General features: G+C 37.2%; 1 protein-coding gene across 1 annotated transcript; it reads left to right on the top strand.

Annotated features, from left to right (window-relative positions):
* Positions 1-3,230: 3,230 nt before the first annotated feature.
* Positions 3,231-15,904, top strand: LOC145659522 (choline transporter-like protein 4). The gene is made up of 23 exons (XM_081722365.1): positions 3,231-3,240; positions 4,166-4,214; positions 4,444-4,517; positions 4,635-4,713; positions 5,205-5,304; positions 5,604-5,692; positions 5,813-5,864; positions 5,954-6,014; positions 6,206-6,317; positions 6,411-6,494; positions 7,319-7,431; positions 7,691-7,813; positions 7,976-8,075; positions 8,378-8,470; positions 8,674-8,776; positions 9,055-9,314; positions 9,470-9,564; positions 9,651-9,754; positions 10,023-10,096; positions 10,355-10,425; positions 15,136-15,230; positions 15,463-15,547; positions 15,819-15,904. Exons 1-23 carry the CDS (start codon positions 3,231-3,233, stop codon positions 15,902-15,904), a joined length of 2,112 nt encoding a protein of 703 aa, XP_081578491.1.
* Positions 15,905-21,974: the final 6,070 nt, after the last annotated feature.

The raw sequence follows: 21,974 nt of genomic DNA, 5'->3' as shown, positions 1-21,974 counted from the left end.
CAACAGAGCCATTTTGTTTCCAATGCTGAAAATGTTAAATGAGAGTAAAACGAACAGAAAAATAGTTTTTGGCCTAGGCCAAACAAACGAGACATTACAATGGGCATTCCCCCCTTTAAAAGATTCACAGTAGAAATGTAAATATATGTATAATTTATTAATGTAACATAAAATAGCAATAAGAAAAATGCAAAAATACTATGGTGAAGGACATTGTGACAAAACCCCATGTGAATGCTTATATTACAATCCTGTTTGGACAAGTTTGATCCTCAGTCTCTACCAGTGGTTAATTGTATCTTCTTACAAAAAAAAGGAACCTTATGGCCTGTAATGGATAGTCATTATATATATAAAACAATTACAATGCTGCAAAAAAAACAAATTGTCAGCAATATCAATGGCTAATTTAAATGACAATAAGGTAGAAACTGAATTATAAGAAGAAAGCCATATATTCATCTGTTTTGAAAGAATTCAAATAGTTAATATCACTGTGGCTAGTTGTACTGTGCACTAAGATATAGTTAGCTTCAGCTTGTGAATTGTATTTACAACTTGGATATGGATGTGAACTTTAATTTCCAGCATGTAACACAATTTTAAAATTTTACCCAGCATAAAGGTGTTTCCCTTCTGATCAGTTCACCTAAAATGAACAGAATCCAAATGTGCTAAAATGTGCTACCTAACCAACTATTGTGCTTTTCTAGATTCTCCATTTACTATCTGGATCACACCACACCTCATTTCAACATCTCTTCACCAGACTTACACACAGAGGTATTCTGCAGATGTCAGTGAAAGGAACTGGGTTTTGGATTTCTCTGGCCATAACTGACACCAAAACAAAATTAAATACTGATTATGGACAACATACATAAAATGCCACAGTACACAGTCTGATTTTGGTCCCACAGTAAATGCCATTGGTCACTGATGTTCAAAATATCAGTGAAAATCAAAGCAGTGTATATTTGGCAACACTGTAAAGCATTTGAGTAGGACTTTGTGTAGACATCTTCGAATTCTTGAGATGTAGTTCCAACGTAGTTGCTTTCTACATTATTTTTTTTTCTTTCAATGAAACATGTCTTTAACTGAAACATGTCAAAAAAATAATAATAATAATTAAAAAATCTAAACGTATAAAAGAATCAGGGCAGTTAGTGTTGAATTTGCTGTGTCCAAATGTTAGTTTGGCTACAAGGGACTTCACATGAGATTCAATTAAGCAAACAGTATACAAGATTTCTGGTCCTAATACATACTGACAGTATGTGACAGCAGGTAAGAGGCACATTTTGGCACTTCAGATTTGGCATTCTAATTTTTTTGCTTGTCCACTGGATTTTTAGATAATGAATATGTCAGGCACTTGTTGGGTCTGGACAGTACTGAGCATTTGTCTTTTATATTTGATGTTTTTAATGAAGAGTGGTTCAAGTGATTTGGCTAAATATTTGCGGTCATCCCAGATGGAAGCAAATGGGACGGGTACGAAAGTGGCACTGTGTAAGCGTGTGCTGTTCACACATTGGACTTGGAACTGTCCTTGGATTGGCTGTGCTCTGCAGCCACCTCTGGAAGTGTGGGGGCGGAGCTTAGGACGGGGCTCCGGAAGGAAAAATGTTGGACAGGCAGCTGCACCTCTTCTAGCAAGTCATTGGGCTTCATCCTGTACAGGCAGCACAAAGACTGTCAATGAGACACTGACTACGACTTACTGCTGATGGCTGAAAAAGTCGATAGAATACTTCTACCAGGGTAAAGTTACCATAGGCGAGATCTTAAAGCATGTCACAAAAATAAGAATGTCTCCTTTGTTGTCATAGGTTTAAAGGCCAAGCACCACCTAATAGACCTCCCTAAAGAGTTCACATTATCTTAGATACTACAATAAATGCACATGTAAATTAAAACTAAAATAACATGTTCACTGAAGTAAATTGAAGGAAAAACCCCAAAAATGTCGCTCTGGAAATTCCAGAAAGTTGACGAGTGATGTCACTGGTTGTCATCAGACAGTGTGCTAACAGATATGAAGCTGCAATATGCACATTACCAGTAACCAGTGTAACTGGAACCAAGAAACTGGTATATGCTGTTGCAGTAGTCATGCTTGAGACAGTGGACAAGATAGAGAAAACAGTAGTGGTGATAGAAACATCTAAAGGAAGCAATATGAGAAATTGCAAAAATACCAGGGACTGAAAGAAGAGAGAATGTGGAGGGTTAGCATCAAGGTTGTCCCAGTGGTGATAGGGGAACCTGGGGCAGTGACTCCTAAGCTCGAGGAGTAGCTTCAACAGATCTCAAGAATGACATTGTCAATCTCAGTCCACAAGAGTGCAAACCTGGGAGCAGCAAAGCTAAAACTATCAGACCTCTGGTAGAAGGCCCGATTGCCGAGCATGAAAGGGCCACAGATGTGAGACAGATACACACATGCATACACACAAACACACACTCTCTCTTTGTCTTTCTCTACAAATATACTAGAGCTGAGGAAGTAAAATTTGTGTAGTGCATGTGCCTTATCTTCAGTCAAAGGCTAAAATAACCTCTCATCTGTTGGAATGAAAGAAGAAATTTAAGTTAATTTCAGAAAGCATTACTTTCTTTGTTGTCATGCTTAAAAACAAACCTTTGACAATAATTATATATATATATATATATATATATATATATATATATATATATGTGTGTGTGTGTGTGTGTGTGTGTGTGTGTGTGTGTGTGTGTGTGTGTGTGTGTGCGTGTGTGTGTGATTTGTTTTCCCACTGTACTTTACTGTATTATTTTTACTGTGCTAAGTGTATCAGAAATCAATTTCATTAATTTTTCACAGAAGCAGTATATATAGTAGCTATCTTAATCCACTGTTGTTTCGTTAGCAACATTGTAAAATCATATAAATTTAGCCATCGATATCTTTTATTTTTGTATTCTTCTTCATCAAAGGAATCAAACCCTCAGGCTCTAAAGCTCCGTTACCTTCGCCGCTATTTTCCAAAACTGCTGCAACTTCAGCAGCTGTAAACTTGTTTTACAACATTTTTGGAAATGTATCCGACGTGAAGGGAACGCCGTAATGATTTCATGATTGTTTATTGTTTAGTTTCACACAGATTGACACACAAATTCATCAATAACACACGTAGAAATGGATCAGCTCTGAGTGACAGAGGAACAGACGAATCACACGGCGATCGTCCTGTGATTCGACGATGAATGACGGTAAAATGTACTAAAAGTGTTACTCGCTTGGGGGCGGGAGAGTCTTCTTTTAAGCGCAGACTGACTGCAGACTTTTATTTATCTCAAATAAACAATCAATCAGGGTCCATGTCCTTCCTGATAAAAATTGGAGTTGGGAGCATTCATTTATTCTGGCATACATTACAGACTTTAAAGTTTTTTTCAGAATTGTCAAAAAATTATTTGTCAGTCGCATAGACGTAGTTTTGGAAGGGGACGGGGGACGTGTCATTTAGCCTCAGGTTATATCTTGGTGACAAGCCTAAGGTTACATTATTATTTAAAGATTATTTTATTATTTGTTTAGCTCGCGACCAAGCTACCTTTGTTGATGAGCTGAGAATGAGAACGTGCTGTGACTTCACACGTCACAATGTGTCCATAACCTGGAATGTGTGTGTCATAAGAATAGAGTATCATATGTAAGAATATTTTTTACTGTAACATTACACATTGCGGACTCTCTGTGATCGAAAGTGCAAGGAGGAAGAGTACGATGGTCAGGAAACCGGATTATAATGGTGAGGTGTTTTTTGTTTGTTTGTTTGTTTGTTTTTTCAGATATATCCATCCATATGCCAAAGATTTTATGAGAATCCCATACGCCATATGCAATGGTTAACAAATAAACATTGTACAAAACTATCATGTACATTTCATGTTAAAATTATAATAGCTCTTACATACTTGCTAGGTCTATTTCATATTAAAAACATTCATGTAGTGTACGATCTGTAACTATGTATCAGATCAAAAGCATATGTGTACAGAAGGTGTCATAAAAATATGTAACTGTATATAAAATGTGTTAGACAAAATATAGAGTACCAGTCAAAAGTTCAGACACACCTGACTGAATGTATGTTTTTCATAGGTTTAAACTCATTATATTCTATGTTCTCAGGGGAACCTTTCCCATATGAGCCTTTTTTCAGGGGACCAGTTAGCAAGAGGTGAGTCCTTAAATCTCTCAATGTTCCTCCCATTTACTCCTTCATATCAGTTGACTTTAGTAAACTATTTAAAGCACACACATCATGGATCACAGAATGTCTGTTATTAGCTCTATACAAGAAATATATGAAGGCCATAGATCTACTAAGACTTATTTGAAACTCTTTTGACTTTATTACATAATTGAAATGATACAAGTGTGTAGCAATACTTCTTGTTTTTCTTCAGGAGTTGTACAGACATTATCTGCTGTATGACTTTTGTGGCTGCCATTGTCAGCTATATGCTTATTGGCATCCTGGGTAAGAAACATTTCCAACTACACTTTCATGGAAAAATGATTATTCTGGGCTTATAAGAAATGTCTTTTACACATGTATGGCTTGTGAGATATCCTTCTAACAGAGGTTCTAACACAGCTTTGTTGTATGGAGACCCTCGTCATGTCCTGTTGCCCCGGAATTCCACTGGGATGTTCTGTGGATCTGGAGTCAATTTGTAAGTCCCTCACATGCTGGATTAGTATTTATGTCTTCACAGGAATACCAAAACAGCACACTCAGTATGTAAGGAACACTGTCAATATTCTCTCAAATGAGTAGAACTAGCATTACAGTGGAGCTGTGCAGGTTCAAATCATGTGGATACATTAAAGAGCAACAGTGCAAGATGGGTTAGATTTTAGGTTAAATATTTTCATGATTGGCAATTCACAGCAACAAGTGGACCCACTCAAATCACACGTTTAATGATTGCCTCTAAAACAAAGGGTCCAAACTCAGGTCTAGGAGTGTCACAATACTACAGAGTTTATTGTTTACCCCAGTCAAACTCACCCTAGAAGAAAGAACACTTAGGGGAGTAATGGTGTGACTACACCACTGAAGCCTGATGCACATCCTCAAAAAACTGAATAAAAATAGTTTCTTTAATTGGCTAATATTCATGTGTCAAGCTGCATTTGTTTCCAGCATCCTCTTGTGTTTCAGTGACAAACCAAATGTCCTCTACTTTGACGTTCTGAAGTGTGCCAGAGCAACCACAGAAATGGATGCCACTCTAGAGGGTCTCCAGTGTCCAACCACTCAAGTGAGATTTCCACAAAGATTTCCTGTTGAAATTGTACAGAGGCTGAACACGTTTGAATGTAGCCTATTAGAAATCTGCACATGAGACTCATTTATTACAAAACAGTTTATTATGTAGTATGTGAATGCAAGTTTGTAAGTCTGGGGGCTTGGGTATCTTTTTGTTGCTTGGTTTAAGGAGCCTTTTGCTGTATCATGCAATGAACAATGAAGTGTAGATATAAATATGAAAAGCAACACTGTGTTTAGCTGCTCAAATAACATCTCCTTCACTCTGTGTGTTTGTGCATTGGCTTGCAGGTCTGTGTTAAAAAATGCCCTTCGGAGTTCTGGAAGTTGCCCCCAGAGGCGTATGCCCCAGATGCCCTACCTAAAGACTTCTTTCAGCAGCAGTACTGTGATCCTAGACTTGACCTTGCCCAAACCACATTGGTAAAACCTCACACTGCAAATGAGCAATGTAACCAACTTTATCGCTGGCAAATAAATCCTCACCACCCTCTTGACAGAACAGAATCTGTCGTATCAGAAGTCTTTGCAATATGCAACCCTTTGTTCCAAGTAGATGGAATTAATTCATTGGTTAAGCCAATCACACATACATAGGATTCAGTATGTTAATGAGATTTTCACATGCATTTCTACTACAGAGTGTTCAAGACATCCTCAATCAAGAGTTTTGTCCGTATTTCTACACCCCAAGTAAACCAGGTACAGACAGCAGGATTAGCTTTACAACTACCTGTCTATTTGTCCATCCTGTTTTGTAACAGTTTGACTTTGCTATGCACTAAAACATAACCAAACCACCAGGACTGTGCATTTACCGCCATCATAAGTCAGTAGGTTTCATTTTTACAGTCATATTATTTTTCTGTTTCTCTGTGTCTCTCTCCCCTCAGCACTAGGGAAATGCCTGCCTAGCTTTGAACTACAGGACGTTCCTCCAGACTTCTCTCTCCCTGGATTCGCTTCCGTAGATGAAACAGTGGAGCACTTAAAGAGTGCTATGGAGTAATCCTTCACACAGACTCACACACACATATGCATGGATGGTTGGTGTTGATCTATAAGCTGTTTTTGCTGACCAGTATTTTTTGCTTGCAGCTCTCTTGTTTCAGGATTCAACTTTAAGTCAGTGGGGTTACGGATTTTTGAGGATTTTGCTACATCATGGTATTGGATATTAATGTAAGGTAGTTTTATACAAGATTGTATTACACCCAGACATTGTATAGTGTCTGTGTGTGTGTGTGTGTGTGTGTGTGTGTGTGTGTGTGTGTGTGTGTGTGTGTGTGTGTGTGTGTGTGTGTGTGTGTGTGTGTGTGTGTGTGTGTGTGTGTGTATATATACAGAAAGATTTCAGTTGATTTTCCTTCATCAATCTGCATAGAATACAATACTATATGCAATACAATACTACATATAATACTGGCCAGCGAGATCTAGGGAGACTGTGGTTTCAAACTTCTTCTATTGGAGAATGATGGAAGCTACTGTGATCTTGGGCAGTTTCCAAGCTGCAGAATATTTCTTGTAACCTTCCCCTGATCTGTGTCTTGACACAATTCTTGACACAATTCTCTGAACTTCATGACTTGGCTTTCACTCAGACACTATGAACTGTGAGTCCATAAACAGAGATTTCTGCCTTCCCTGATTATGTTCAGTCAATTCAGTGAAGCACAGGTGAACCCTAATGAAGTTTAAAAAAAATTACAGGGACCATTGATAGAAGTAGGATTCAACAGAGCTCAATAAAAAGTGTCTTAACAACAGACCTCAATATGTATGTTAATGCAGTATTTCAGACTTTTATTTTAAATAAATGTACAAAACATTATAAAAACCAATGTTTGTTTTCTTGTTGAGGAGTATTTTATCTAGATTGATGAGGAAAAATAGTTAAATCAATTTTAAGATGAGTAATACACAACAAATTTGAAACTTTCTGTAAGCATTTTAAGTAAATATTTCTTTCTCTCTCTCTCTCTCTCTCTCTCTCTCTCTCTCAGAGGTCTGGTGGTTGCTGTGGTTGTTAGCCTCATGTTCCTCCTGCTTATGAGATATCTGATGTTCGTGCTACTGTTGGCTCTCATCGTGGGAGTGCTCGTAGCTGGAGCGTATGGTAAGCCTCTACGATACATGTTTTAACATACCTGCCATTAGCGACCAGCTCACTGGGTAATAATTAAGCCCTTCATGAATGGTCTCCTGCTGCACTGAAACAAGGAAAATACCAAATTACTGTGGATGGTTCTATGACTGGCACTGATTTGCTGCCCTATAGTGTATGAACTCTGCATGGGACCCTTAATTTTAAAGACAAATTGCAGGGGGTTAGATTAGTGAATGAGGATGTAAGCTGTCTACTCTGTCTTTCTCAGGTATCTACTACTGTTACCGGGAATATAACCACTACAGACACTCCAAACTCACCCTCGGTGACATTACTTATAATTCAGAATTCTCTGTCTACCTTCAAGTGAAAGAGACTTGGCTGTTCTTCTGTAAGGGCTATCAGATTTTCTCACAAGACATGTATTGACAGTATATAAAGTAGAAACAAACATGTTGTAAAGAAAGGAATTTTTCTAAGAATGGACGCATGGCTTTGGTTTATACTGTTGCTGTATGTGAATGATTTTTGTGTGTTTGTGTTTATGTGGCAGTGGTGAGCCTGTGTCTTTTGGAATTCGTAATTTTACTCTTCCTGACACATCGGGGGAGGAGAATATCTGTTGCATTGGCACTGATCAAAGAGTCCAACAGGTAGAGCTTTTTAGGCCTTCAGACACATAGGCGGTAGTAAATATATCCATTGCCAGCATTTCTTTAAACAAATGTCAGCCATCTGCTATGTCCTTCTTGTTTTTGTTGTTGTTGCTGTTGTTTATAAACAGAAAATCACCTTGGATACAAGAAACCCATTAACATTTTTCTTCAAATCAGTGCAGTCTCGGCATTCCTACATTATTACTCATATAAAGCCACTTCGCGGGGGCAGCCTGTATAAAGGCTCTCTTGTGCTCTTAAGGCTACATGAGGCCTTTTGTGCTCTGTGCTGTGTGTAGGGCGGTGAGTTGTGTGACGACCACACTGGCTTACCCCTTGGTGACGTTCCTGCTGGTGGTGATATGCGTGGCCTACTGGGGAATCACTAGCCTGTATCCTCTGCCACTTCCTCTTCTCACCTACCTTCACTTCCTGCTAACAAATCAAGGCAGTAACTGTATATCTGTCCTCGCCACTGAATTAGTGCTGTAGCTTGGATTGTATTGGTAGTTTGTTGTTGAAAATGTGCTTGTGTCAGTATTTTGTGTGTAGAGTGTGTGTGTTAGGCTGTGTCCTTGACCATTACTGCCCTCAGGTATTTGGCCACATCAGGTGCTCCTGTATACCATGTCGCTGCTCTCAACTCCTCCATAGCCAACTGTAGTTCTATCACAGGCTCAGAGATTTGCATTCCCAAGGTCAGTCGCCTACATACACCCACACACTATAAACCCAAACTGTAATATTGTTCCCTTTCAAATATATAGTATAACATTCACATTTTGCTATTTGCAGCTTCATACAGACATAATATGGTGAATGTATATGATATTCATATGATATTCATACTTCACAATGACTTATTTTAGATGCATTCAGATTACTGACATGTTCCAATAGCCTGGTAATGATTCATTTCACATCTCTTTCCTTTTATTTATACTGTTGTTGTTGTCTTCTTCTTGTTTCTTTTCAGGAATTCAGTGCTTCTCTCCATCCTGATTGTCCATCTGTGCGCTGTGTGTTTTTTAAATACGATGACACGGACTTGTTCTCAAGGATCGCACCCTACCTGCAGATCTATAATTTGCTGGCTTTCCTCTGGTGCGTGAACTTCATCATCGCCCTGGGCCAGTGTACACTAGCCGGTACCTTCGCATCCTTCTACTGGGCCTTCAGTAAACCAGCAGACATTCCCCCGTACCCTCTCTTACAAGCCTTCATCCGGACACTAGGGTACATAGCACTCGTGTTTCATCCCTGCTCCGCTCCGATTGCTTTGATATCAGCCACACCCGAAAGTACATTCCCTTGGTTTGGTGACTACTAACCTAGTACAGAGTCCTAACTGCTCCCCACCTCTAAAGTCTACTAAACTGCTTTTTTTCAAGGTGTCATGTCGGCTCTTTAGCATTGGGTGCTGTCATCCTTACCATATTCCAGGTCCCTCGGATGTTACTGGAATATCTTGACCATAGGTTCAGAGGTAACAATATATATAAAACCTTCATGACCTTAGTCCTGCTTTCTCCTGTCTGTAACTGTAATGTGACACAATTGTCTACTCCACAGACTGCCGGAATTTCTGTTGTCAGTTTGTGATGATGTCCCTCAAATGCTGCTTTTGGTTCCTGGATAAATTCCTCAAGTTCTTCCACAGAAACACCTATATCATGGTGTGTCTCATATCCAGCTGCACACAAAAAAATGATCGATGCTGAAATAACTGTTTTTATGTGTCTTCAGTGATCGGTTGTCTAGCGTTAGTATGAGTATTAGATAAAAACTAAATGAAAAACTGTATGGTGTATATTAGTATGATATGGTTTTTTTTTTCACTTTGTGGTAATAGCATCAAAGTATGTAATTGTGTCCATATGACTAGTGAAATTTACTGAGTGTACAATCTGACTCAACATGCTGTTTGTGGTTGATAATATACAGATTGCTATACATGGAAACAATTTCCATGTGTCTGGCAAGAATGCTTATATGCTCTTGAGGAGAAATATTAACCGGTAAGTCCTCAGACAGAGGAGATGTTTCGTACATATTATTGAACGTATGGGGTTGTGTGTGAATGTGAATGATTTAATGTTGCTGTTGTGGAACAAATTACTTCCATTTCCTTGTTTTAAAGGCAAAAATATTAACTGGAGGAATTTATCAGTACATACTCATGTGAAAATAATTTGTATACATATTTTTAATATGAGTACCAATTGTTCTAGCTCAAGTTTAGCACGCTGTCCTTGACCATGTCCCTCTGTCCACAGGGTGGTGGTGTTGGACTGTGTTACAGACACACTGCTGTTTTCCGGCAAGGTGCTGGTGGTCGGATTAGTGGGTGAGAAATACAGTGTGAAGTCATGTGTATGTTACCCATACTACACTTCATCACATTTAGGCACTTGTTGGGTCTGGACAGAACTGAGCATTTTTCTTTTATATTTGATGTTTTTCATGAAGAGTGGTTCAAGTGATTTGACATAATGCTAATTCAAGATATCTCTAAATACAGTTTGAGTAGACATAATGCTAATTCAAGACATCTGAAATTACAGTTTGAGTAGACATAATGCTAATTCAAAATATCGCTAAATACAGTTTGAGTAGACATAATGCAAATTCAATATATCTCTAATTAAAGTATGAGTAGACATAATGCTAATTCAAGATATCGCTAATTAGATTGAGTAGACATAATGCTAATTCAAGACATCTCTAATTATATTTTGACTGGTTATATTTTGACTAATTATATTTGGATATAAAAACATTAAATGGAGGAATTTAATAGTACATACTTATGTGAAAATAATTTGTATACATATTTTTAATATGAGTGCCAAGAAAGGGCTACTTTGATCAGTCATTTTTATGTGTTTCATTGTTCTAGCTCAAGTTTAGCACACTGTCCTTGACCATGCCCCTCTGTCCACAGGGTGGTGGTGTTGGAATGTGTTACAGACACACTGCTGTTTTTCAGCATGGTGCTGGTGGTCGGATTAGTGGGTGAGAAATACAGTGTGAAGTCATGTGTATGTTACCCATACTACACTTCATCACATTTAAAAGGTACAACACACTTTGAAAGGTAACTCTGGGGGTTTTCTACATTCCCTGTAAGGTCTGCTGGCTTTCTTCTTCTCTGGGAGAATCAGGCTGCCAGATGACAATTTCCAGATTCAGCTGCTGCATTACTACTGGTTGCCCGTTATCGTATGTATTGCCTCCACTGTCGGATAACCTCAGAACAAACTCAAGTGCTGACACTTGCTTCTGTGTGAGATCAAAACATCAGCATATTCAGTACACTGTATAAATGTGTTTAATGACAGCAACTGTAAAGTCACTTTGTAAATAACCAGGATTTACACATTTATTCTGTAGAGCAGTGCCTGTTATAGTACTGACGGCCCAGCGTGTATATCTACTACTGCTGTTTTTTAGACGGTGATGGCGGGAGCTTACTTGATCGCTCAGGGCTTCTTCAGTGTGTACAGCATGTGTGTGGACAGCCTTTTTCTCTGCTTCTGTAAGCTACACACACACACACATACACAAACACACACACACACACACACACACACACACACACACACTCATTCCACCAGTTCATGACACTGTGCACACACAGTTGAAAGCTTGCATGGTCCAGTCCCTTTACTTCAGAGAGAGTAGAATTTTAAAAAACATTATTAGCTCACACTTCAGTCTTAAGCTACTATATATTCCAATCAACAGGACTACATTGTTTTCACTTCCTCTGTAATGTTTTTGTCTCCTCTAGTGGAGGATCTGGAGCGTAATGACGGCACCATGCTGAGACCATACTACATGTCCGGGTCTCTGTGGCGAATCCTCAATAAGTCCTAAAGAGCCTTAAAAAAAGACAGCTTTCGACCACATCCTTTTCCACACTTTTCATAAATAAACCAAACAAGCATTTATGTTAGTCTTTTTTTGTTTGTTGCTGTAAAACTGCTCAGCATTCTGATCGCTACTGTAATGTTCAGAAGACAGCTGACGGGGCCTCTTTCAGGACTGATTTGGTTTTGACCAAACAGCAGACACACACTGGATGTTCTGGCAAACATTGAGTAGGAGTAAGCTTGTGCCTAAATGTGGGGTATATGAGAAGTTTTAGTTCTTTGCCAACTCCTGATTATGCATAAAAGATCACATTCCATGGTATGCTATGATATTATTTTTTTATTTCTGAGTATAATAGAAAGTATACGAACTAGTAAGAATGACTGAGCTAAATGCAAATGTTCTTACTTTATTAACTGAATACTATTTTATATATGAAATATGTGAACGTTTACAACATATAGAATACATTTATGATGTGATACAACAGTTGATAAAAAAACAATAAGAATATAAAATCCCAGAAATCTATTTTCCATTCTTTTTTCACACGTATGAAGGCATAAACTTATCCACATGGCCCGTTATGACCAATACATGCACTATTCTGAAAAGGCTTAGAGTAATTTTGATTTTCACACAATGCAATTTTTACAGAAGACAATGCCTTGAAAAAATGTCCAGTTCAAATGATTTATACAGACTGGTTCTCAGCACTAAAAATGTACAGTACATCATTCATTACTTTCACTTTAAACCAATATATTTCATTTCTGGTTGGATTTTCTCTCATAAGGATTAATACCAATCAATTAAGACAGGTTTTCAATTAAAGACAAAGGTATAGTTGCCAGTAATAACTGGAACTTTAGAAGGGATCTAGCTCATTTGTATCAGTGTAAAATATTTAACACAAATATTTAGGACAGCTGGTGGTGTGCATCTATTTGTTAACATATACACTAGTACATCCACTAAAGCCTACCATAATGATATCAACACCAAATGCAACAGAGCCATTTTGTTTCCAATGCTGAAAATGTTAAATGAGAGTAAAACCAACAGAAAAATAGTTTTTGGCCTAGGCCAAACAAACGAGACATTACAATGGCCAGCCCACCTTTAAAAGTTTCATAGTAGAAATGTAAATATATGTTTAATTTATTAATGTAACATAAAACAGCAATGAGAAAAATGCAAAAATACTATGGTGAAGGACATTGTGACAAAACACCTAGTGAATGCTAATATTACAATCCTGTTTGGACAAGTTTGATCCTCAGTCTCTACCAGTGGTTATTTGTATCTTCTTATTAAAAAAAAAAAGGAACCTTGTGGTCTGTAATTGATAGTCATTATATATATATAAAACAATTTCAATGCTGCAAAAAAAAAAAAAAATTGTCAGCAATATCAATGGTTATTTTACATGACAATAAGGTACAAACTGAATTATAAGAACAAAGCCATATATTCATCTGTTTTGAAAGAATTCAAATAGTTAATATCACTGTGGCTAGTTGTACTGTGCACTAAGATATAGTTAGCTTCAGCTTGTGAATTGTATTTACAACTTGGATATGGCTGTGAACTTTAATTTCCAGCATGTAACACAATTTTAAAATTTTACCCAGCATAAAGGTGTTTCCCTTCTGATCAGTTCACCTAAAATGAACAGAATCCAAATGTGCTAAAATGTGCTACCTAACCAACTATTGTGCTTTTCTAGATTCTCCATTTACTATCTGGATCACACCACACCTCATTTCAACATCTCTTCACCAGACTTACACACAGAGGTATTCTGCAGATGTCAGTGAAAGGAACTGGGTTTTGGATTTCTCTGGCCATAACTGACACCAAAACAAAATTAAATACTGATTATGGACAACATACATAAAATGACACAGTACAAAGTCTGATTTTGGTCCCACAGTAAATGTCATTGGTCACTGATGTTCAAAATATCAGTGAAAATCAAAGCAGTGTATATTTGGCAACACTGTAAAGCATTTGAGTAGGACTTTGTGTAGACAGCTTCGAATTATTGAGATGTAGTTCTGACGTAGTTGCTCTCTACATTATTTTTTTTTCTTTCACTGAAACATGTCTTTAACTGAAACATGTAAAAAAATAATAATAATAAAAAAACTAAAAGTATTGAAGAATCAGGGCACTTAGTGTTGAATTTGCTGTGTCCAAATATGTTAGTTTGGCTACAAGGGACTTCACATTAGATTCAATTAGATGATACCACACACTTCAGGATATAGAAATTACTATATTTTGTAATATATTAATTATATTTCCTGATATTTTCCCAAATTAATCATTGTCATTTCTCTGTGTAACATGTCAAAGGCCTGCGCAGACTTTCCATTACATGTTTGAAGCTAAAACATTTTTAAATTACTTAACTACCACAACAATAAGTTACTTGGCATGTGCAGAAGAGAATAGCATGTCCTCAGTTACCAAGCATCTTAAGCAAACAGTATACAAGATTTCTGGTGCTATTACATACTGACAGTATGTGACAGCAGGTAAGAGGCACATTTTGGCACTTCAGATTTGGCATTTTAATTTTTTTGCTTGTCCACTGGATTTTTAAGTAATGAATATGTGATGCACTTGTTGGGTCTGGACAGAACTGAGCATTTTTCTTTTATATTTGATGTTTTTCATGAAGAGTGGTTCAAGTGATTTGACATAATGCTAATTCAAGATATCTCTAAATACAGTTTGAGTAGACATAATGCTAATTCAAGACATCTCTAATTATATTTTGACTAGTTATATTTTGACTAATTATATTTTGATATAAAAAATATTAAATGGAGGAATTTAATAGTACATACTTATGTGAAAATAATTTGTATACATATTTTTAATATGAGTGCCAAGAAAGGGCTACTTTGATCAGTCATTTTTATGTGTTTCATTGTTCTAGCTCAAGTTTAGCACACTGTCCTTGACCATGCCCCTCTGTCCACAGGGTGGTGGTGTTGGAATGTGTTACAGACACACTGCTGTTTTTCAGCATGGTGCTGGTGGTCGGATTAGTGGGTGAGAAATACAGTGTGAAGTCATGTGTATGTTACCCATACTACACTTCATCACATTTAAAAGGTACAACACACTTTGAAAGGTGACTCTGGGGGTTTTCTACATTCCCTGTAAGGTCTGCTGGCTTTCTTCTTCTTCTCTGGGAGAATCAGGCTGCCAGATGACAATTTCCAGATTCAGCTGCTGCATTACTACTGGTTGCCCGTTATCGTATGTATTGCCTCCACTGTCGGATAACCTCAGAACAAACTCAAGTGCTGACACTTGCTTCTGTGTGAGATCAAAACATCAGCATATTCAGTACACTGTATAAATGGGTTTAATGACAGCAACTGTAAAGTCACTTTATAAATAACCAGGATTTACACATTTATTCTGTAGAGCAGTGCCTGTTATAGTACTGACGGCCCAGCGTATATATCTACTACTGCTGTTTTTTTAGACGGTGATGGCAGGAGCTTACTTGATCGCTCAGGGCTTCTTCAGTGTGTACAGCATGTGTGTGGACACCCTTTTTCTCTGCTTCTGTAAGCCACACACACACTCACACACACACACACACACACACACACACACACACACACACACACACACACACACACACACATACACTCATTCCACCAGTTCATGACACTGGGCACACAGTTGAAAGCTTGCATGGTCCAGTCCCTTTACTTCAGAGAGAGTAGAATTATAAAAAACATTATTAGCTCACATTTCAGTCTTAAGCTACTATATATTCCAATCAACAGGACTACATTGTTTTCACTTCCACTGTAATGTTTTTGTCTCCTCTAGTGGAGGATCTGGAGCGTAATGAGGGCACCATGCTGAGACCATACTACATGTCCGGGTCTCTGTGGCGAATCCTCAATAAGTCCTAAAGAGCCTTAAAAAAAAGACAGCTTTCGACCACATCCTTTTCCATACTTTTTATAAATAAACCAAACAAGCATTTATGTTAGTCTTTTTTTGTTTGTTGCTGTAAAACTGCTCAGCATTCTGATCACTACTGTAATGTTCAGAAGACAGCTGACGGGGCCTCTATCAGGACTGATTTGGTTTTGACCAAACAGCAGACACACACTGGATGTTCTGGCAAACATTGAGTAGGAGTAAGCTTGTGCCTAAATTTGGGGTATATGAGAAGTTTTAGTTCTTTGCTAACTCCTGATTATGCATAAAAGATCACATTCCATGGTATGCTACGATATTATTTTTTTATTTCTGAGTATAATAGAGAGTATACAAACTAGTAAGAATGACTGAGCTAAATGCAAATTTTCTTACTTTATTAACTGAATACTATTTTATATATGAAATATGTGAACGTTTACAACATATAGAATACATTTATGATGTGATACAACAGTTGATAAAAAAACAATAAGAATATAAAATCCCAGAAATCTGTTTTCCTTTCTTTTTTCACACGTATGAAGTCATAAGCTCATCCACATGGCCCGTTATGACCAATACAAGCACCATTCTGAACAGGCTTAGAGTAATTTTGATTTTCACACAATGCAATTTTTACAGAAGACAATGTCTTGAAAAAATGTCCAGTTCAAATGGTTTATACAGACTGGTTCTCAGCACTAAAAATGTACAGTACATCATTCATTACTTTCACTTTAAACCAATATATTTCATTTCTGGTTGGATTTTCTCTCATAAGGATTAATACCAATCAATTAAGACAGGTTTTCAATTAAAGACAAAGGTATAGTTGCCAGTAATAACTGGAACTTTAGAAGGGATCTAGGTCATTTGTATCAGTGTAAAATATTTAACACAAAGATTTAGGACAGCTGGTGGTGTGCATCTATTTGTTAACATATACACTAGTACATCCACTAAAGCCTACCATAATGATATCAACACCAAATGCAACAGAGCCATTTTGTTTCCAATGCTGAAAATGTTAAATGAGAGTAAAACCAACAGAAAAATAGTTTTTGGCCTAGGCCAAACAAACGAGACATTATAATGGCCAGCCCACCTTTAAAAGATTCATAGTAGAAATGTAAATATATGTATAATTTATTAATGTAACATAAAATAGCAATGAGAAAAATGCAAAAATACTATGGTGAAGGACATTGTGACAAAACACCTTGTGAATGCTTATATTACAATCCTGTTTGGACAAGTTTGATCCTGAGTCTCTACCAGTGGTTAATTGTATCTTCTTATAAAAAAAAAGGAACCTTATGGTCTGTCATGGATAGTCATTATATATATAAAACAATTACAATGCTGCAAAAAAACCAAATTGTCAGCAATATCAATGGTTATTTTAAATGACAATAAGGTAGAAACTGAATTATAAGAACAAAGCCATATATTCATCTGTTTTGAAAGAATTAAAATAGTTAATATCACTGTGGCTAGTTATACTGTGCACTAAGATATAGTTAGCTTCAGCTTGTGAATTGTATTTACAACTTGGATATGGATGTGAACTTTAATTTCCAGCATGTAACACAATTTTAAAATTTTACCCAGCATAAAGGTGTTTCCCTTCTGATCAGTTCACCTAAAATGAACAGAATCCAAATGTGCGAAAATGTGCTACCTAACCAACTATTGTGCTTTTCTAGATTCTCCATTTACTATCTGGATCACACCACACCTCATTTCAACATCTCTTCACCAGACTTACACACAGAGGTATTCTGCAGAGGTCAGTGAAAGGAACTGGGTTTTGGATTTCTCTGGCCATAACTGACACCAAAACAAAATTAAATACTGATTATGGACAACATACATAAAATGCCACAGTACACAGTCTGATTTTGGTCCCACAGTAAATGCCATTGGTCACTGATGTTCAAAATATCAGTGAAAATCAAAGCAGTGTATATTTGGCAACACTGTAAAGCATTTGAGTAGGACTTTGTGTAGACAGCTTCGAATTCTTGAGATGTAGTTCTGACGTAGTTGCTCTCTACATTATTTTTTTTTCTTTCACTGAAACATGTCTTTAACTGAAACATGTCAAAAAAAAAAATAATAAAAAAAACTAAACGTATTGAAGAATCAGGGCACTTAGTGTTGAATTTGCTGTGTCCAAATATGTTAGTTTGGCTACAAGGGACTTCACATGAGATTCAATTAGATGATACCACACACTTCAGGATATAGAAATTACTATATTTTGTAATATATTAATTATATTTCCTGATATTTTCCCAAATTAATCATTGTCATTTCTCTGTGTAACATGTCAAAGGCCTGCGCAGACTTTCCATTACATGTTTGAAGCTAAAACATTTTTAAATTACTTAACTACCACACCAATAAGTTACTTGGCATGCTCAGAAGAGAATAGCATGTGCTCAGTTACCAAGCATCTTAAGCAAACAGTATACAAGATTTCTTGTGCTAATACATACTGACAGTATGTGACAGTAGGTAAGAGGCACATTTTTGGCACTTCAGATTTGGCATTTTAATTTTTTTGCTTGTCCACTGGATTTTTAAGTAATGAATATGTCAGGCACTTGTTGCGTCTGGACAGAACTGAGCATTTTTCTTTTATATTTGATGTTTTTCATGAAGAGTGGTTCAAGTGATTTGACATAATGTTAATTCAAGATATCTCTAAATACAGTTTGAGTAGACATAATGATAATTCAAGACATCTCTAATTACAGTTTGAGTAGACATAATGCTAATTCAAAATATCGCTAAATACAGTTTGAGTAGACATAATGCAAATTCAATACATCTCTAATTACAGTTTGAGTAGACATAATGCTAATTCAAGATATCGCTAATTAGATTGAGTAGACATAATGCTAATTCAAGATATCGCTAATTAGATTGAGTAGACATAATGCTAATTCAAGATATCGCTAATTAGATTGAGTAGACATAATGCTAATTCAAGATATCGCTAATTAGATTGAGTAGACATAATGCTAATTCCAGATATGGCTAAATACAGTTTGAGTAGACATAATGCTAATTCCAGATATGGCTAAATACAGTTTGAGTAGACACAATGCTAATTCAGTACATCTCTAATTACAGTTTGAGTAGACATAATGCTAATTCAAGACATCTGTAATTATATTTTGACTAGTTATATTTTGACTAATTATATTTTGATTTAAAAAATATTAAATGGAGGAATTTAATAGTACATACTTATGTGAAAATAATTTGTATACATATTTTTAATATGAGTGCCAAGAAAGGGCTACTTTGATCAGTCATTTTTATGTGTTTCATTGTTCTAGCTCAAGTTTAGCACGCTGTCCTTGACCATGTCCCTCTGTCCACAGGGTGGTGGTGTTGGACTGTGTTACAGACACACTGCTGTTTTCCGGCAAGGTGCTGGTGGTCGGATTAGTGGGTGAGAAATACAGTGTGAAGTCATGTGTATGTTACCCATACTACACTTCATCACATTTAAAAGGTACAACACACTTTAAAAGGTAACTCTGGGGGTTTTCTACATTCCCTGTAAGGGGAATGTAGTAAATTGAAGGAAAATGTAGTAAATTGAAGGAAAAAAACAAAAAATCGCTCTGGAAATTCCAGAAAGTTGACGAGTACACTTTCATGGAAAAATGATTATTCTGGGCTTATAAGAAAGGTCTTTTACACATGTATGGCTTGTGAGATATCCTTCTAACAGAGGTTCTAACACAGCTTTGTTGTATGGAGACCCTCGTCATGTCCTGTTGCCCCGGAATTCCACTGGGATGTTCTGTGGATCTGGAGTCAATTTGTAAGTCCCTCACATACTGGATTAGTATTTATGTCTTCACAGGAATACCAAAACAGCACACTCAGTATGTAAGGAACACTGTCAATATTCTCTCAAATGAGTAGAACTAGCATTACAGTGGAGCTGTGCAGGTTCAAATCATGTGGATACATTAAAGAGCAACAGTGCAAGATGGGTTAGATTTTAGGTTAAATATTTTCATGATTGGCAATTCACAGCAACAAGTGGACCCAATCAAATCACACATGTTTAATGATTGCCTCTAAAACAAAGGGTCCAAACTCAGGTCTAGGAGTGTCACAACACTACGGAGTTTATTGTTTACCCCAATCAAACTCACCCTAGAAGAAAGAACACTTAGGGGAGTAATGGTGTGACTACACCACTGAAGCCTGATGCACATCCTCAAAAAACTGAATAAAAATAGTTTCTTTAATTGGCTAATATTCATGTGTCAAGCTGCATTTGTTTCCAGCATCCTCTTGTGTTTCAGTGACAAACCAAATGTCCTCTACTTTGACGTTCTGAAGTGTGCCAGAGCAACCACAGAAATGGATGCCACTCTAGAGGGTCTCCAGTGTCCAACCACTCAAGTGAGATTTCCACAAAGATTTCCTGTTGAAATTGTACAGAGGCTGAACACGTTTGAATGTAGCCTATTAGAAATCTGCACATGAGACTCATTTATTACAAAACAGTTTATTATGTAGTATGTGAATGCAAGTTTGTAAGTCTGGGGGCTTGGGTATCTTTTTGTTGCTTGGTTTAGGAGCCTTTTGCTGTATCATGCAATGAACAATGAAGTGTAGATATAAATATGAAAAGCAACACTGTGTTTAGCTGCTCAAATAAGATCTCCTTCACTCTGTGTGTTTGTGCATTGGCTTGCAGGTCTGTGTTAAAAAATGCCCTTCGGAGTTCTGGAAGTTGCCCCCAGAGGCGTATGTCCCAGATGCCCTACCTAAAGACTTCTTTCAGCAGCAGTATTGTGATCCTAGACTTGACCTTGCCCAAACCACATTGGTAAAACCTCACACTGCAAATGAGCAATGTAACCAACTTTATCGCTGGCAAATAAATCCTCACCACCCTCTTGACAGAACAGAATCTGTCATATCAGAAGTCTTTGCAATATGCAACCCTTTGTTCCAAGTAGATGGAATTAATTCATTGGTTAAGCCAATCACACATACATAGGATTCAGTATGTTAATGAGATTTTCACATGCATTTCTACTACAGAGTGTTCAAGACATCCTCAATCAAGAGCTTTGTCCGTATTTCTACACCCCAAGTAAACCAGGTACAGACAGCAGGATTACCTTTACAACTACCTGTCTATTTGTCCATCCTGTTTTGTAACAGTTTGACTATGCTATGCACTAAAACATAACCAAACCACCAGGACTGTGCATTTACCGCCATCATAAGTCAGTAGGTTTCATTTTTACAGTCATATTATTTTTCTGTTTCTCTGTGTCTCTCTCCCCTCAGCACTAGGGAAATGCCTGCCTAGCTTTGAACTACAGGACGTTCCTCCAGACTTCTCTCTCCCTGGATTCGCTTCCGTAGATGAAACAGTCAAGCACATAAAGAGTGCTATGGAGTAATCCTTCACACACACTCACACACACATATGCATGGATGGTTGGTGTTGATCTATAAGCTGCTTTTGCTGACCAGTATTTTTTGCTTGCAGCTCTCTTGTTTCAGGATTCAACTTTAAGTCAGTGGGGTTACGGATTTTTGAGGATTTTGCTACATCATGGTATTGGATATTAATGTAAGTTAGTTTTATACAAGATTGTATTACACCCAGACATTGTATAGTGTGTGTGTGTGTGTGTGTCTGTGTGTCTGTGTGTGTGTGTGTGTGTGTGTGTGTGTGTGTGTGTGTGTGTGTGTGTGTGTGTGTGTGTGTGTGTGTATATATATATATATACAGAAAGATTTCAGTTGATTTTCCTTCATCAATCTGCATAGAATACAATACTATATGCAATACAATACTACATATAATACTGGCCAGCGAGATCTAGGGAGACTGTTTGTGGTTTCAAACTTCTTCTATTGGAGAATGATGGAAGCTACTGTGATCTTGGGCAGTTTCCAAGCTGCAGAATATTTCTTGTAACCTTCCCCTGATCTGTGTCTTGACACAATTCTTGACACAATTCTCTGAACTTCATGACTTGGCTTTCACTCAGACACTAT

Source organism: Electrophorus electricus, chromosome 1, assembly GCF_041902795.1.
Source record: "Electrophorus electricus isolate QZ-2024a chromosome 1, ASM4190279v1, whole genome shotgun sequence".
Taxonomy (NCBI): Eukaryota; Metazoa; Chordata; class Actinopteri; order Gymnotiformes; family Gymnotidae; genus Electrophorus; species Electrophorus electricus.
This window is presented reverse-complemented; position numbering and strand designations above follow the sequence as displayed.

Coding starts and splice junctions, on each gene's coding strand:
- LOC145659522 (XM_081722365.1), top strand. Junction 4,714..5,204: donor TGTGGATCTGGAGTCAATTT/GTAAGTCCCTCA, acceptor CTTGTGTTTCAG/TGACAAACCAAATGTCCTCT. Junction 5,305..5,603: donor TCCAGTGTCCAACCACTCAA/GTGAGATTTCCA, acceptor ATTGGCTTGCAG/GTCTGTGTTAAAAAATGCCC.